This window comes from Malus domestica, chromosome 08, assembly GCF_042453785.1.
Source record: "Malus domestica chromosome 08, GDT2T_hap1".
Taxonomy (NCBI): domain Eukaryota; kingdom Viridiplantae; phylum Streptophyta; class Magnoliopsida; order Rosales; family Rosaceae; genus Malus; species Malus domestica.
The window spans coordinates 19,571,622-19,590,843 of NC_091668.1; the positions used below are offsets into that span (position 1 = coordinate 19,571,622).

The 19,222-nt window shown below is 36.2% G+C and overlaps 2 protein-coding genes across 2 annotated transcripts; both read right to left on the minus strand.

Moving 5' to 3' along the window:
• Nucleotides 1–2,021: 2,021 nt before the first annotated feature.
• On the minus strand, nt 2,022–4,547 carry LOC103451187 (probable E3 ubiquitin-protein ligase RHC1A). The gene is made up of 2 exons (XM_008390625.3): nt 4,140–4,547; nt 2,022–2,809 (listed from the first exon to the last, which is right to left on the minus strand). Exons 1-2 carry the CDS (start codon nt 4,513–4,515, stop codon nt 2,178–2,180), a joined length of 1,008 nt encoding a protein of 335 aa, XP_008388847.3. The 5' UTR covers nt 4,516–4,547; the 3' UTR covers nt 2,022–2,177.
• Nucleotides 4,548–15,817: 11,270 nt separating this feature from the next.
• Nucleotides 15,818–18,084, minus strand: LOC103450656 (uncharacterized). The gene is made up of 3 exons (XM_008390022.4): nt 16,882–18,084; nt 16,279–16,507; nt 15,818–16,166 (listed from the first exon to the last, which is right to left on the minus strand). Exons 1-3 carry the CDS (start codon nt 17,805–17,807, stop codon nt 16,002–16,004), a joined length of 1,320 nt encoding a protein of 439 aa, XP_008388244.3. The 5' UTR covers nt 17,808–18,084; the 3' UTR covers nt 15,818–16,001.
• Nucleotides 18,085–19,222: the final 1,138 nt, after the last annotated feature.

Here is a 19,222-nt window from a genome sequence, read left to right on the forward strand (position 1 = left end):
AACACGGACCAGTTTGATTTTAAGCAATTTCGATCAAGCCTTTTTTTTTTTTTTTTTTTTTTTTTTTTGTGTTACAGATTTATTTATGCTGACCTTAAGAGATAGAGATGAGCCTATGATCTTCGGGACGCAGAGGATTACAACCCAAAATTATTGAAACATGAAATAATAGCCAATGTTATGGCGTCCGGCGTAATTAACAGCCACTTTTGAGGACTAAAAATAAGGCAAGAACTTCACCATGGATCAGCTGCATCAAAATACAATTTCTCGTTAGGACTTTTTGTTTTCCTAAAATTGGAACCGTAGCAGGGCTCTGTCCATTTATTCACTAGACCGAATTCTTTTTTTTTTTAATTTTATTGCACAACAAGAATTCAAACAATTTAAATAAGGTTTTGGACCTATTTAGTAAGAATGGAATTGTTGGGGGACATTTAGATCGAAGCAGACTTGAGCTTTGAGAACATCATTTTCTCCCTTGGTACGGATTCGTAACAAGTCCCAAGATATCTCGAAAGAGTTAGCTTGTCTTAGGAAATACGCTATATGATGGTAACATCATTGGCTCGATGATAGCATGAATGATCTAGATAATGACTTGCTCAAGTGAAGCGTGATGTGGAAGCTAAAAGATTATTAGTTTACATGAGAGATAAGGGATTTGCATGGTTGCATGGCATTCTTTGCTAGATAATATGGGCTTTCCTAGGGTGATAGTAAGGTTTTTAATGACTGGGATGTTTGATGCAAAGCTATGGAAATTATTAAGGTTGCATGGATGGTGATGCTTGGGGCTTGGAGTAGGCTTCTGGGCTAAGTGGAACTTTCTGGGCTTTTTCCTAGGTGGTTCTCTTTCACTACGTTTTCTCTATCTCCTCCTCCCTGTTTTTCTGAATCTCCTTCTGATGGCTTCTCTCCCTCCTTATGTAAGTGAAGGCTTCTTCTCTAGGTTTCAAGAGAATATCCCTTTGTGTCTTGGTCTTCCCCTCCTTTCTCCCTAACTATCATATTATTCCCATTTTGGTGTAAACTAGCTACACTGTTGAGACTTGCAGATTGTTACTTCCTGAGGCACGAATTTCCCAGGGTGACCTTTTTGCAAGTGCTACATCTGGTAGCGCGCTTCATGGCTTTTGCGCTTTGGCTGTCTGTGCAGGCTGGGAAGGGAAAGTCAGCATTAAATGTCTGGGCTTAACATGCATTTAATACAAGAATCTAGTTTAATCCTAACCAAGGGGGGTTAGCTTCCTAGGGAAAGGGATAAACTAGGCTAGTTCTCTCTCAATGATGTTTGCGTGAAATACAAAGGGTATGGGCTTGGATCTTTGGGCTCCCAAGCAGCCCAAAGTCTTTCATGACCCCAATTCCACATAGGCCCGATAACCTTGTGTAACCATCCACACCACAATCCACTTGGCAAGCCCCGAATATGTGACTTGGGATTAGCATGATTTGTGGCTAAGGAAGCATGGCGTGATGAATAGGCATGAGCATGGCGCGGCATGGCATGTTTGTAAATATATTCCTCGTCGATCCTGTGCCTTGGCGTGTGCTTGGGCTTAAATGTAGGCTTTGCATGACAATTGGGCCTTGAGACTTGCTTGGATTTGTGTGTGACATTTTTGGGCCCCAACAAGAATATTCTCAGAATTATCCAGTGACACGACGTGTAGCTTTTTTCATTTATTTCATTTTAGAATCAGTTGTTTTTACAAACATGACGGTATGGACAAATCTTTTGTTCCGTACTAATGTGTAAAAGATGCTAGCCGCGCTTAAAAGTCGAGTATTTTTTTAATTATAGCATTTTAGTCCCACTAAAAAAACACAAATAAATGAAAACAAGATGAAAAGCAAATCAACTGTTGTTTCGGGAAATTTAAATTCAAAACTTTGACATGGTACGAGATGATATGTCACTAAATTAACATAAAAGAAATTGAAGTTGCAATAGTTTAATTAATTTTTGTGACTGGAAGAGGTACAATGCTTTAAGCAAAAAATGAATACAAATAATAGAAATTGAAGTCGCAACCATTCCCATTGTTATCACAATTATGTATAACATTCATAACTTGAAATTTTTTTCATAATCAAATAATAGAAATAATAATTTAACATTAACATTAACCAACTCTAGAAGTAGAAGTAGCATTATCACCTTGTGGCTCGTTTCAACGATGCCTTGATCGAAATGGCCACAAAGATCCCAACCTACTCCACCTCACGCGCCGTCTTGTCCGCCCCTCTCCGCCACTATTCGAGCCCCCCAACTCTACCAATCCGCCACCGCATACCTGAATCTCGACCCGGCAAACCGGGCAAGAGTTGTGGAGCCTCAGCCACGGAACAATACAATCGCTGTGGTATATGTGATTGCATGACAACTCCCTCACCTCTCCACCAATCTTAAACTCCTCCATGCAAATTGGGCAACAAGACTCATTGCTCAAATGGACCTCGCTGATTTTCACAGTTGGTATTGCGTTGATTGCCATTTCGGGTACCGGAGGCGGGCCGGGCCTGTCGTTTTGGGTTAGTTCTTCGATCAGTCCGTGAAGGCCCGGCCCAAAAAAGTAGTTTCCTAGATCGACTCCACGTGGAGCGGGTAGTACTGGATTTTCTTGTGGTCTATGAGTGGGTCCCACTGGATTAGAAGGGTCTTCCACGGGTCGGACTATAATCAAATTCCTGGGACGGCTTCGAGTGCGGGGGTCAGATTCAACCTCCCAGTTTTCTCTACCATCAAAGCTAGGGTTGCGCCGCCTCCGTCTCCTATTTGTCCTCAAATCTTGAACTTCAGGTTCTGTTTCAAAGCAACGTGTCAAATGTCGAGAAAAGTATTGCTAATTCATATGAACTCAGTGGCGAAGCCAGGATTTCTTGTGAGAAGTGGCCTCACACAAGTATAGAAGAAAAAAAAAACGAATTGTGGTTATAAAATTACAATGCAAAACATTATAATATATATCCAAATAATTAAGTAGTCAAAATTAACATATGCATAGATAATTTTATAGAGTAATCAAAATTATTCTTGGCAAATTCCATTGAAATAGTAGCATCATGTCATCTATACTATTGAAAGAATTATTAATCTCAATAGAGAGAATTACTAAAATTTTTGCAAACCCTAAAATTCAAGTAAGAGGTGAGATAGAATAGAAACAAATGTTTTATAGTGAATAATAGAGTTTCGACAAAAAAAAGAAAGAATAATAGAGTATTACAAACCTTTTTGTTCTTTATTGAATAAATTTGGGAGTTGGAATGACTAAATATATAAAATTCAAGAAGAATAAGGAATAACTCTACCAGTGCATAAGTGAAAGACGGTTTTTTTTTTTTTTTTTAAATTAAAAGTGAATTATGGGTTTTAATTTAATGTTATTGATTTTTGAAATGGTGGTGTTGTCCACACACCTCTTTTTACCTTGCATACACCTCTCTCAATTTTCGGCCATTGGATCAAATGCATTGAAGAATATCAAATGACATAAGTTAACAAGGAGTGTGTGAAAGGTAAAAAAAATGTATGTGTATAGCACCACACTTTATGATAAATGATCATTTAAAATATATAGTTAATTTTGGGAAAGGATCTGTTGGATGAATAAGAAATAATGATTGGATTTGTTTTAGTTGTTGAGAATGGTTGCAAAGCAATTGAAATAGGTGTAATACTATCTTTGTTCTTTTCTTTTTTTTTTAGTCAGGGTAGGCCTAGGACCGATGTAGGTCTTAACTGCCTCCGCTAGTGTATGGACTGTTTGGATTTAAATATAGAGTCCTTCGTCATAATATTAACTTCTAATCATAATTTGGCGCATACCAAAATATTTCTTTTAAACTACAAAACGAAAAGTTTATGCACATATATCGAAATCTAATTTGTCTCCAAAAAAAGAATAACCTCCTTAAGCCAAACATTTTCGTAATTAAACGGCTTTAAACCGTTAAAAAAACTTATTGATGGACCTATATTTTCATAGTTGGTGTGCATTACTATTAAATTTGTTCATGTTGGATATATTTGGTCGATAACCATAACATCAATGCACATATATTTGATCAACTATGAATAATGTACGAACAACTGTAAATTACTGCAACTATCAAAATTCAAGACCACGTACCTACACCTGCACCTCTGCCCTCATGGCCAAGGTGGCGTCGCCAATACCATGGACGTCCTCTGGAATCGGCTTCCGGGTCATATAATTCACGGTTGAAAGGCCTCATGAGCGGATCGAACATGAGGGAAAGTGCTTCGAGCAGACGAGCTTCCGGGGATGGATCGAAACTGGTGTAGTCTACGAGAAGTCTAGGTCTAATCGACATGTCAAACTCCGACAGAAACTGCCCGAAACAACGAGGGCAGACTGTCTCTGATGGGTTGTTGGAGGCAGTCCTCACCGTCCGATTGCAATGGTAGCACCAGTAGAGTCCGTATAGTGGTGTTGTGCCATCGTCATTGTTAATGTCCCTCGAACGAGGTGGACTCAGAGACATGTTTAGTTTTGGGAGCTTTGAAAAATATTGACGATTCTGATGGAAGTTTAGGGTTTTATTTGGAAAGAATATGAAGGAGAAATGATGGAAATGAAACAAAGAATGGCTTTTGGGGTACACAAAGCAATCCTCTTTCCTTCTATTTCTGCATTCTGAAATGTATCTAAAGTTTGCTTTGTGGGTTTGTAGGGTTTATAGGGGCTTCACACCATTTCGTTTTCACAAAGAAAGGGATGAGTATCATGCATGCATGCAACGATGCATATGTCGACGTTTCGTAGTCGGAGAGTATATTCTTGATGGAGAAACATTGCATCCACCTATGGCTGCGATACCTTGTCCGTCGTTTGTGATTAATGTATTTTTTTTTGTACATTTTCTTAATCATTGTTTAAGCATCACTTATGCAAGAAATCAATTAAATTGGATATTGTTTGGTCATTCGTACATAATAAATAAATAGACAATTTATTATAAAGTTACTAGTTGATATTAAAATTTTCGATTTGTTTGATACATATACATGTTTAAACGATTTTCAATTTGATTGATTTTTTTCAGAAAGTTTTAAAAAGATTACGACTATGAAAATGAACATTTCTGCTGATTATAACATTTATATGGTTAAAATACGTCATAACGGGTGAGCATGGATTTTATTGTTTGGGCCTATTGTTTTATGTTTGTGGACTGGACTTGAAAATGAGCGATGCCTGCAGACTTGGGCAATTGTTTAATTCACTAGCCCAAAAATGAGATATGAAATGATAACTCGGCCCTATGATCGGTCGACCAAATTTTGTTTAAGGACACATTATTCAGTGGAAAAGAATTTACAATTACAATGAGAGATTTTTCAATGTATTGGAAATACAGAACGACACACCACATGTCGTAGTACAATTGGAGGGACACTTGAAAAGAAAAAAAAAATTTCTCAAATTGCATAATAACATGTGATTTTATGTCTCGTGTTTCGAGTACACTGAAAAGCCTATCCAATTGCAAGTCATGGTCACATCCACGAGATAAAAGTGACTAATTATGAAACTAACGAAGATTCAATTGAACAAAACAATGTTATAATTAGTGTTTGAGCTCAGATTATAAAATTGCACTGTCATTATTAACTCTTCAAACCTTAACTTTCTTTAAAACTACTAATTAACACATGATCAGCCACTTAGTACTACTGTCTAATGTATTCATCTTTACTTATAAGTGAAAGGTTTTAGATTCGATTATCTCCAAAGGTAAATTTGAACCACATTATTGATAGCTCATTGTGAGGCTTAGTCCATCACTCATCCTATAGAATAGATGCTATCATTTGTTCAAAAAAAAAAAAAACCCCTTTTTGTGGTTACACAACAGTGAATTTATATTAAGGAGCGAAAAATTATAGCTAAATCACATAATAGACTAAGCTACAATAATTTGATATTGAAATTGTCATTCATTGAAGTCCAACCTATCAATCTTCAATGCTTATGAAATGGAGATAGTATACCAATTTACTCTACTAAGATTTCTTTCCTCCACTTGTTTTGTTGTTTTAATGAAAATGTTGAGGAATGGTCGACAATAATTTAGATATACCTATTATTCTACTCATCCAAAAAAAAAAGAAGTTATATTCATCTTGCATGTTTGTGCATGACCATTTAATATGTGCAACGTCTGGCTCTGTCTCTTGTTTCCTAAGGAAATACCAAAGAAACATATTAAAAAATGGAAAGAGATCCTCTTCGAATTTCTTCCTCCTAATCCATCAAATCAGGAAATCCGTATTATTGAAATTTGATCCAATAGCTACAAACATGGACTCACTTTAAAAGTTATAATAACTTCTGCCGTTGGATTAAATTTCAATAGTACGGATTCTCTGATTTGATGAATTAGGAAGAAGAGATCCGGAGAGGATCCATTTCCTTAAAAAATGCAGTTGAATAATGCAAACCTACTCTTTGCCAAAAGTTCATGGTCATCAAGCACTTTTATTTTCAAATATGATAAACTTATCAGTGTGTGTGTGTAAGGCAAGGGATCCTCATTATTTTAAACAAAAAAAAAAGGTGATGTGGACTAATACTATATCGAATTTTAACAATCCGAATCAGTTATTTTTTAAGTCTTGATTAGATTATCCTTGCCAAAATTTAATTCAATCCAAAATCATTTTGCCTATATAATTATCACGATGAAGTTTTATTGTTTCTTACAAAGTGTTCGTCTATTTCTTTAAACTCAATTAGATGTCTCAAATATTTTCAATTTGATTAATATTTTGTAAGGACGATCTATGAGGTGCAACTTGAAAAATAGATTGTTCGAACATTGAAATTCAATATGGTATTATCTATATTAAATGAGAGGAGGGCAGGTTTAGACTTACACTAGCAATAATGGGGGAGGAAATGTGCTTAGCCTCATAATGGGCTAGCAAAAAATGTGGTTTAAATTCGCTTTTAACGAAAATCGAACATAGGACATCTCACTTACAAATGAAAATGAATACAACTACACCGTAATGCTAAGTGACAACTTTATGTATATTTTAAATTTAAGCATAGAATTTACCACCATCATTTTATAAAATGAAAACTAATGAAAATGACTTGAAAACTTTGAGTTTTAATGATAAGAACAAAATAAAGGCTAAAGTAAATAGTACAAGGATTGATTTTTTAATGTAAAAATATAATTTTTCGTTAAAGTAAACAGTATTGTGAACTTTTCTTTAAACTTCTATTTTATAAAAGTGTGACGGCAGGACCATCACCAAGAAGTAGCTAACAGGACACCCTTTCAGTCAATCATGTAGCCGAAGAAATTAATTTGAACATGAACCCTGATGCTGCAAAATTCAAATATTAAATAAAAACATGTTGATATATACTAAAGTGATGTAATGGCGTGCGTCACGTATTGCAAACTTCCTAGTATGGTAGTACCCATGTATGATGATTTCAATATGTAATTAACCAAAGGTATGTATATTATATAACTATATTAATTTTTTAATTATAAATTATAATAGGAGATTTCAAGCGTTAATTAGTACTAATTTAACATGATGCTACTTTCTTTTAGATACGTTAATTTGAATTATCTTATGATTTGAATTGTTGATTTTTTATTTAAATTATCGTACATAAGTCATCTTATTTCATTTAAATTGAAAAACTGTTTAGCCCTTTAATTATTCGTGCACATTTATCGACAACACTATATTCTATTCTATGTAAGACACGATAATTTTAAAGTAAACCTCGACATGTGGTTAGTTTCATAGTAAATTACTAACTTCATCGGTTCTGATTATTATTCTCAATAATAATTCAATTTAAAAACTTCGTCGGGAATGAAAAACAAATATAACTTTGCCATCATCCTAATTTCTTCGCAACATTTCACCGTATTTTATAAAACTTATTATCGCATTCTATATATGAATTTTTCTGTGTCGTGTCTTACTAACGTGTACATTCAAAATCCACTCAAATTTGTGATTTTTTTTTTAACAAGGGGTACAACTAGTGGCAAATTACAGTTATCTATCATTTTCAGGTCTAAAGAGGCTATGAGGAATTTTACCATACCCGTGACCATAGTCAAGTAGACTCACCAGCTCAAAGCATTGAACTCGGAACCTCCTACAATTTTTTTTTCATTTTTTTTATTAAAACCGAAGATAGGATATATTATAGACGAATAAGAATGTTTACATCGTGGGCTAGAACATTAAATAAAAACTCTGGCCCAATACAATCCCAAACAAAATCACCACATTTCTGAAAAGCAAACTTCTCCACTGAGTGAGCCGCACGGTTACTCTCCCTAGGCACAAACGAAAACGTCACAGACGTTAACCTCTGTACTAGAAGCTCGATGTCACCAAGGATGCATTCAATATTGTAGTCAGGTGTAGATTCCTTCTTTAGCATATGTTTGATAACCAAAGCATCCAATTCAATTATCACATTGTCAAGGCCGTTGTCAATGCAGGCCATTAGAGCGCCCAGTATAGCACACGCCTCAGCAGCTGCCGCACTGTGACAAAAGCCAGTTCCTGATCCTCTAGTAGCTTGAAGCAGACCCACGAAGTCACGGCCCACCCATCACACGCCAGCGCGCAGAGAAGACTTACACCAAGCCGCATCGGTATTCATCTTAATAGAACCAAATTTCGGTTTCTTCCAATGAGACTGCGAACAATTTGCCAGCTTGGTGGGTTTTAAGCTCTTTTGACACTCTCCCACAAGACCTTGGGACAGAGCCTCATGGTATTCAGAAATATTCTTCCTCCATAACGTCATGACTTTCAGGTGTTGTCTGTGTATACCATTGTATACCATTTCATTTCTATTTTTCCATAGTCTTCAGAGGCGCCAAAAGCAAACTCCTGGAGAATCTCCTCACCATTGTCCCTATGCTTGAAGAACCGCAATTCGCATTCTTTGGAGAACCGTAATTCGCGTTCTTACTACTGAACCACGTTTTGTAGTTCAAACTTGTGAATTTTGACGTGGACATTTTGTTATTGATAAATGATAATGACCCAAGTCAAAAGGGACTTAAAAACAACAACATAGGCACTAAGTCAATAAAGAGGATAGGGATTAGGTGACTAAAAACCTCCCAACTAGTTCCCTAATTGCCAAGGAACAAGTACAGTTTATCGCGTCACACACATTTGGTGACTACCCTTTTTTAAATTAAATTATAAGCGAGATTTAAAGTCAAATTTTCTTGAGCTGTTTGCTTTGGACCGCTTGGCAAGTTTTGAAATCAACGGTCAGGAGATTCCACGATCTTTGCTCTTTTTTTTTTCTGGGTCTGATACATAAGAGAGGATTCTCGCTGAATCCTCTTTGTGAGGATCCTAGAGATCCTCATCACATCCGTTTATCGTACATTGTGCAGTCAATTTTTGTTAGATATTTTTTATATTCAATTTTAAATAAAAAATTTTATAATGAATTTTTACTTCATAATATAAAATGAACGAATGTGATTAGAGGATCCAGCGAGGATGCTCTTGGCTGATATATGATCACGAACTAGGTCATGCTTTGATTAATTCATCACATCCTTCTTTGATATTTTCTGTAACTTTATTATTTTATTTTCGTCTATTTTGGTGTGTAAGGACAAGTGTACTTTTGTTTGATCAAGAAGAAAGTTCTTGCCAAAAACCGAGGACACTTGCGTTGAAAATGAATTCCACGTTAATGAAAGGAGAGACTTAACATATGTTTATAAATAATTAGGCTTTTTCTCATATTGCTAATTAATTTTATGGTAGAACCTTAATTTTTTTTTTTGGTATCAGAGCCATGTAATTCCACGTGTGAAGCCCAACGATCACACGTGTTTTACGTCATCTGAATTGTGTTATCCACGTGTTTGGATTGAAAATTCGCCACACTTGAGTGAGCACGTTAAGAATGAATTCCACATTAATGAGGTATGGATTTTACATGTACTTATAAGTAGTTGGACTATTTTCTATATTAACAATTGATTTTACGGTGAAACTTTAATTTTTTTCAACCTGTATATATATTAGTGTTATTGGTACATATAAAGCTAGAAATTATATTCAACCAAATGTTTGGTCAAGGGAGAGAGAGAAAAACACACGAGACTGTATTATACTCCGATGCATCCTATAATTATGATTTTAAACCGTTAGGACATTATCCTTAGTTAAGAATTTAACAACTAAAGATCTTGGTTTATAAGATACTCGAAGCATATTAGGAAGTCTCACGAAAAAGATGAAAGAACAGTGAGCACCACTAGTTTTTCAAAAACAGAAAAAAAAAAAAAAGACTTTACCAACTCTAACTCTTAAAGTAAAACTCAAATTTTAGGTTTTAAACTTATCCCAACTTACTCCAACCCTTGGGCCAAATATGAGTTAAACCTCAAAACTCATTTATGGGGCAAATTTAGCCCAGGGTTCTCCCCTGTGGGGCTGGCCTACCATATATGTATTTTTTTTTTAATTTTATATTTATAAATTAATTGAATCCAACAATTAATATCTAATTTGATTAAATCCAACGGTAAAAAAATATATATAACGATCCAAATTTAAATCTAACGGCTAAAGTAATTAAAAAATATATTTTATGTGTTTCATATTCTTTCGTAGTGTTCCATGAGTTTCATGGTATCAGTTTAGTGATTTTTCAATATTTATCGGAATCTAAATATTTTTAAGTTAAAACGTTCATAAAATTAAATTAGGATAATCTATATAATTTTTTTTTTTAAAGTTACTTTAAGAAAGAAGTTATCTTAAATTCATTCTTTAATAATCTCAGGCTAAATATTTAACCTAGAAGGGTTGGAGGAAAAAAATTGTTTGTAGGTTAAAACCTATATTTTCTGGGCTAAAAATTTTAGGTTTTAATCTAAGAGTTGGAGATGGTTTCAGCGGTGCTTAAAATCGAAGTGCTTAATGGAACAAAGCTCATGAGCCATTACGACGCAGATTCATAAAGTGATCACTTCCATCTTTTGTGCAAATCCAAAATTCAATTCCTTGTAGACATTGTATACTTTTGTATTTCAAGAAAGCATTTGCATTCATTTTTGTGAAAATTTGGGAGTTGAGACTGAGAGCAACTTAAGCCAATAGTGTAACCAAAAAGCACTTTTACAAAAAGAAGATCCGAAGTTGCATCATGGTTTGATGGATTTGGAGCCAAACAACAATGGAGAATCTCATATATGTGTGTGCGCGTGTGTTTTGGAAAGTGCTGTTGAGGACTTGAGAGCTAGGGTTCTTTGGGTTTCCTAAGATAAATTGCTATCCATGTTGATCGTATAAGAATAGTGCTCGCTGTACAATTTATGTTTACAAATCTTATTTATATTTCGAATTTTATATCATAAATACTATCTTAAATCATATGATATACAACGGTCATGGTCCATATGGCAGGTATGTAGGTAGCTCTATAACCCGCCACAATCAGCTCATGGAAAAAAGCTCGGGTTCAAAAGTGTGATTCGAGTTAGAGGGTCGGTTTGAATGATCTAAAATGAAATCAATATATTTGTATCACATTCATTTTTGCCGACCTACTGTGAATAACCTAAAATATAACTGATTGATCCAATAAAAGATGATTGATACAATTTCCCAAAGAAAGGTAATCATATTTATGAGATGTTTTTTTTTTTATTTTCATGAACATTATTCTAACATTTAAAAAGAACATGATCAAATAAAGAAATCATATCCTTGAGGGGAACATGGACATTGAGGAATGCTCGGTGTGATAATGGATAATCGATGCATGAACCAGACATGCCTCTCATATCCTATCCATTTTTTTAAACACAAAATCTTCTGGAAAATCACTGAACGCTTCAAATTTTATATACACACATATTTGTAGAGGTAGTGTTGCCAATGCCGGAATACGATCCTATCCTGATCCTCTTTATGAGGATCTTAGGGATATGTTCATTATATCCATTCATCAGTTCATTATACGGTTATAAATTATTTTGAATTTTGTATTTATAATTGAACACAAACAGTATATAACGAAAGCTGACCATATTATGTACGATGTACAATAAACGTCTAAGATGAATTGATTCATAAAATTCTCACAAGGAAGATCCGAAAAGGATCCTTATCCGCCAATGGCATGAACATTAGTACTACTCCATCCTTAGAGGGTCCCTCTCCTTTCTAGCTAATTTCTTATACTTTTCTCCAATTCTTTCTCCCTTCCTTTATAACCTTTTCAATTAATCTAGCATTTCAAAGCCAATTATTGTACAAGGACATATCAAATATGATGTTATACTGTAGATCTGAGCATATATAAAGCTTTGTTAAAACACAATTTAAGATTATTGACCTGTGTCTTATTAGATTTAAAATATTAGATTTTATGGTAATATAGATTAACAGTTAATATAATAGAGATTAACAATGGATCCACATGCATCTTTACTAAAACTTTTAAGATCAATAAGTGAGCTAGAGAAAAGATTACGGAAAAAATTCAAGATTAATTTTGATAACTTCACTAAATTAAAATGCTTATTTTTTTTTTTTGACAAAAGGATATTCTAATCTATTCTAAACAACAAAAAGTGAGATTTGAATCGAACTTGAAGGCAAAAAAAAAAAAAACAGTGCATTGTTAAGTATCAACTTTAACCAAACTTATTTACATCCAAATTTGCCCATTGTTACTCAGTTTTAATTACTACTTTGTCTTGAACAAAAACATTTTTATTGGGATTCATCCATAGAAAATTTGACTGGAAACTACTAGTCTAGATTTTAGTGGTTCAAAATGAAGGAAGAACGAAAACCTAGAGAGACACGCATATAATATTTCAATCTCTTCCAACCCAAGGAAACGAGAAATTAGCAAATTTAATATCCATATGTGGACCAAATTGCTAATATTAAAGTTGTAATGGTAGGGACATAACACACTCCAAGACATATATAAACAACAAATTAATTATAATTAATATCCATATGTGGACCAAATTGCTAATATTAATATTGTTTGGTCAGGGTTGACTACATCCATCCCTATCCCTATCCTCTGGGATCTCCTTTCATTTTCTTAACCAAAACCCAACATGATCTCTCCGGATCTTTTGATGAGGATTTTGGAAATCTGTGAATCGTGTTTGTTCATCGTACATCGTACGATTAGTATTTGTCAAGTATTGCTTGCATTTAATTTTAAATAAAAATATTTAAAATGATTTATGACAGCACAATATATGATGAACGGACACGATTATTCCAAGGATCCTCACAAAGAGGATCCGGTGAGGATTCGGATTCAACCAAAACAACCTAAAAAGATCGGTCAAAGATTATAAAATTTTAAAACCCTAAGGGCCCGTTTGGTAGACTGGATGAGATGATTGAATTGGCAATGACTGGTAACTCATATACGAATATATGTTAGATAATCCACTCTATTGTGGATTCATGACTCATCATGTCCAATCATGTCTATTTTATATTTTGACATAACAAACAACAGACTGGACTCAAATTCATTTTAGTTGATCATAATCTATCCTATCTAGCCCACCAAATGGCGACCTAAAAATGTTACCAAACACAACCAGTGCTTTTTTGCTTGTTGGACTCTCTTTCTCGACGTGCATGTGGGAGTTGTTAGCAAAATTAACCTAGAAAGATATTTGAATCTGGGGAGGGGTATTATTACCCTTGTGACCTAAGATAACGAAAGTAAAGAAAAAAGGAATCTCACATACTATACATTTTAAACAGTCCCGTTCACCTGATCCTTATGATTCAAAAAAAGGGTAATCACTTACTAGTGTTCGAAATTTTTTCGATAGTTTTGATATTTTTGTAGATATACTTGAAAAATTAGAAAAAGATATGAAAAAGATATGAAAATGAGGGTGAAGTTTAAACTTTATCTTATATCGGAGAAACTGTTAAGTTTAAGCTAAAATTAATAGATTTTGTTGATATTTCCAACATATTAGTTAAATATCAAGAAAACTTTTATATTTCGTCCAAACCAATGTTTGACATTCTCTAAAGTTTCATTTTAAATTTTCATCATTCTAACCGATATCGACATCAATATTTATACAAATTTGTATACCAATATTTCTACGGATGCCCATATTTTAAACCCTTTACTACTTCATCTTAATCTAACAAAGGAGAAAAGCAAGTGTTCTTTCATCTTTTGTTATTTTACATTTCCATCTACCATTTAATTAATATTAAACGACAGGTAATTACAATTTTCTTAGCTCATACATTCTAAAAGAAGAAAAGATGAAATGAATAATAAGAAAAAGAAAGTTGGGTACATCTAGTATTTTAAATTGGGATGCAACAGAGATTGTGGATCCCGCAAGCATGAAAGTTGAAAGATATTAGCGCAAAGACAAGAAGCCTCCTCCCCCACCCACCACCCTCACATGATGCCCTAATTTTGTATAAATGATAGCCAGTCCCCCCTAAACATTATCCTACCGGACGAGGACTGCACATGGCTTTTGGAGTTGAACCTATCGGTGTTCTGCTAAATTATGTTTTTGCTCTACACGCAAAATTCAAAACCTCACTTACTTGTTACATATTGTTTGAGAGCTATTGCTTTGTCTCCAATTTTCATTAAATTGAATAAATAAAGAAAATTAACGAACGTAATTAAAGACGAGAGTGCTGAATATGAAAAGGGGAGTACGGAAACACTCTCCTAATTTTGTATATGGAATATTGTTTGGCTCGTTAGATGTAACAAGGGGTTTCTAATCATTGTAATTAACACAAACAAAATTAAAATACAGAGTGTAAAACTTTAATTTACCTGCTATTAAAAATGACTTGTTTGAAGTAATGAACAAAGTAATTTCGTTTTAAAGGTAACGATAACTTTCATATGGGTGTGTTGAGTAATATCACTTTTGGGCACATGTGGACGGGAGTGTTGTGGTGGAATAGTGGCATTATGCATAGTGGAATACTCCCCTACTTCTCACGTTACTACTCATCTTTGACAGTTTCTGTCATGGGCATGGCCATGAATTGGTCGGAAGGTCCTTGTACGGAAAAGGTTGAGCAAGGACAAAACTTGTCTATAATTTGAAAAAACAATGTGAATATAGCATATGGGGAAGTTTCTTACCCAATTGTCTTCGGCAATTGGACTGTCAATCTAGATCATTGAAGAAGTAGATTGCTTTGTGAATTCCTTATTTCGAGATTAGATTGTCAATCTGAATCGTTAAAAATTACGACAAATAAGCCAAATGATTCGGCACAATAATTGGTATGTTGAACTAGGTTTTTAAATAGTTTGATGAGAAGTGAAAGAGGTCCAATAACGAACCTTAGCTTCGGTATTGACCTTCCAATTCATGTTTTCTTTTACTAACCGAGGAGAAAAAGTATTGCTAGATCAAGAGCTAATTGTCTTTGCCAATTTATGTTCACTCGATAAAAATTCCAAAGACGAATAATTTCTCGAGCCCCAAAATACATCGTCGAGGGGTAGGGCAGTGAGCTAGTACACTTGACATTCCCATTCTTGTAAAGTACCCCCCAAATTGAAGATATGGTTTTGTGGTACCAATTGGTACGCTTTTAAAAGGCCCTGGCATTGACGATAAGCTGATGAGGATGATGATGCTATAGAATAAGAGACAAACTGGGATCGAACACTTGGTCTCATGATTGCAACAACACAATAATGTAACTTGATGCGGAAGAAAAATGCATCACAAAGGGGAAAGGTGCAAATACTTGTCTGAAATCTCTTCTTCCATTTGATATACATGGTGTATGTACAAGTTACGGTGTGATGATCCAAGCCCTCTAACACAGGCTCTCTCTCAACCTCCGATGAGCGTTTGCTCGCCGGGTTGACATTCTCGAAAGCACACTTCAAATTAGTGAAAAATTTACACTACTGAAAGAAAAATGTCTTCTAGACATTCGTATCACAAAATTTTCCGTCCATTCCGTTTTGAACGGCTTTAACAGCAGCAACTCTGGCGGCAGTGGCAGCTCTGTTCGCGGCCATGACTGCCTTGTTCACTTGTTCATCCACCCGCGGGAGGTTGACAGCATTCTCTGCAGCTTTCCCAGCAGCCTGCAAAATTCCAATAAAAGATAAAGAATGAGCAATGAATGAATTAAGTAAGTGTTAACCATGGAACTGTGATGTGTTTTAAGTACCAGTTTGAATGAGACAATAAAAATACCTGAACAGCTCGAACAACTGCATCGGTTAGCGGCAGAAGAGGGTGCTTAAGGGTGCCACCGTCCCATATACCGCATCTTGCATTGCCATTTCGGAAAGTGTAAACGCCATAGCCTAGATTACGACCTTCGTGCCATGACCCCTCGTAACAATGACCGTTGGCAAAGTGGTAGATGCCGAATCCATGCATTTTGTCTCCGAAGTATTCTCCGGCGTATCTATCTCCATTTCTGCAAACAGAACCGAATTCATCAATTAAATTGCATTGCAGCAAGAAACTTCAATTTTGCTCAAGTGAGTTCAAATACGAATTTACTCATAAATGCACAATTAAGAAAACAAATCTCAAAAAGTTGGTTAACAAAATCAAATTCTTGACCATAAAATGTAAGAGCAAAACAGAGACTTGCTCAGATGTATTAAATGATACCCACAAACAACCAACCACACAACAACAACCAGATTTCCCTGTTTCATCCACCATGAACAGTTCAAGTAAAGTAAAAAAGAAAACAACCCAAAATTGGTAACCCAAAACCCAACGCAAATCAAAATCAATGGCCAAACCCCGAAAATCTTCGAAATCCGGAACCGAAGAACTGACCTGAAATGGTAGCAACCGAGGCCGTGCTTGGCGCCATACTTGAATTCACCAACATAGCAGCTGCCATCGGAGCAAGTCTGCACTCCGACGCCGTGGCTCTGCCCATTGCACCACTCCCCTGCATACGAATCCCCCGCCGAGAATCTATAAACCCCATAACCATGCCTCAATCCTTGCCTGTATTGCCCCTTGTATCTGCTCCCTCTCGCCCAGCCCTCAATCCCGTAGCCGTCGTATCGGCCGTCGATCCAATCCCCCTCGTATCTGCCGTTGACGAAGTAATTATAGACCCCACTGCCATTGCACTGCCCATTGTGAAATTCACCCTCGTAGAAATCCCCATTGCTGTAGAATTCGACCCCTTCCCTTAAGATCTCCTTCTCCATCCGGGTCTTGTTCGGGTTCGAGTCCGACCCGATGAACCACTGGACCGGCTTCGTGCTGCTGTTGGTCTTATAGAACCGGTGGAAGCGGCACCACTTCGCATTCTCGTCCCAGGAGTGCTTGAGGACGGAGACGCTGTGGTTGATCAGACCCTTGTTCTTGTTCGCCAAGAAAAGCGTGACCGCGAAGAAGGCCAGCGCCAGAAGGAGGTTTTCGGAGGTGGGTATTTCTTCGCGGCGGAGGTAGAAGAAGAAGAAGAAGCCGGAGAAGCTGAAGAGGATGAAGAGTGTGATGGCGGCCATCGGTAGGTGCTGGTGGCTGATCCGGGTAGACCCGGATTTATGGTGGGTCAGCGCGGGATTGTAATTCTTGGGCCTCAGCTCTTCTTCATCGTCGAGGTGGTGGTGGTTTTCGTTGGCGGCGGCGACGTCCTCCTCCGTGACGGAGTTGAGGCTGTGAATGGAGGATCGAATCGTCGGCGACGACCGCAGCAGCGACGACTGGGTCCTCGTGAGGTTCGCCTGGCTTTTCTGACCGTCCATTTAGAAAACCGACTGATAGACTGGTTCGACACCAACGTCAGATTCTTATAACTAACGTGGCTGGTATTATCGAGCACACCGGCGGCATCTCGCGCGCAAAACACTCACGGCGCACATTAACTTACCACTGGATCCACCGCCGGCGCAATTTAGCACCAACTGAAAAACAACCAACTGTTCTGAAGATTCAAAACCGAGACGAGAGAGAGAGAGAAAGAGAGAGAGAGAGAGAAGGAGGAGAGAGAGAGGGTGAGTCTGGAGTTTTGCCTGCAGAACCGGACCGGCTTCGAGCCTTTTGATTTTATTGATGCTGCATTTTGGAGAGAGAGGGAATGATATTTAATATGAGCCGTCAGATTCTCATCAGACGGTCGAGGTCGATGATGAGGTATGGGCCGTTGGATTAGACTGGTTTTGGGATAGTCCCGATCTTGACGGGACAGATGTGGTCGTCGGATCTTAGATTCGGCTTCCGCTCCTTTTCATTACACTGTGCAGGCCGGCACGTGCCACCTCCACGTCACCATCCTTCGGAGCTGGGTTCACCTGTTACGCAATTTCTCATCAAAATATAGTGTTAGAAACTTTAAGTTAAATCAAACAATAAGTCAGCAATGATAAATTGATACTGAATTATCTAGAATTAAATCTAAAATATCTTATTGACAAGTAAAAAAAAATTAAAATTAAACTATAAAGTGACCTTTCGATATTTTTAATTAACTTAATTGATTGATTGATATTAATTCTTGGAGATGCAAAGTACTGGTTCAAGTGTGCCAAGTGAGAGTTTCTTGGGGTATCACTTTGCATAGAAAATAAAGTAAATTAATGGTGAGATCTGCCACAACTCACCGGGAAAAATAGTAAAATATTTATATTTATTTATATTTAAGCATGCAAATATGCAGTGCAAGTGGGGGCCACCCTCCCATATTTTTTGGAAAATTTCCCAAAACCATGTCTAATAATTTGTCAATTTCTCATGCATTATGATGCTTCGTGTTGTAATTTGTATACTGAACAGGCTTCTGCATGTGAGAATTGAGCACCATTTTGCACCTACCATATGCCAAAAACAACACCAATAATATTACACATTAATGTGAAATTTGCTAGCTACTTTTCAAACATTCGTTTTCACTTTTTTTTTTTTTTTTAAGATGGTACGTAGTATCGACAAATAAATGTTGACAAAGAACAGACACACGTACAATTAGTGAGTCATAAATTTGAATATTTGGAATTCGAATGTTTACGTATGCGAGCAATTAAATTTACCTGACATGGGTGATTCCAGATGAATTGTATGTATTCAACGATCATTTTAAGACGTGTTCTCGATGAAGCGTGGTGCTTGAAGACTTTCTTTCTTGAAAATGTATAAAAACAACAACTTTTCTTTGATTTCGTAC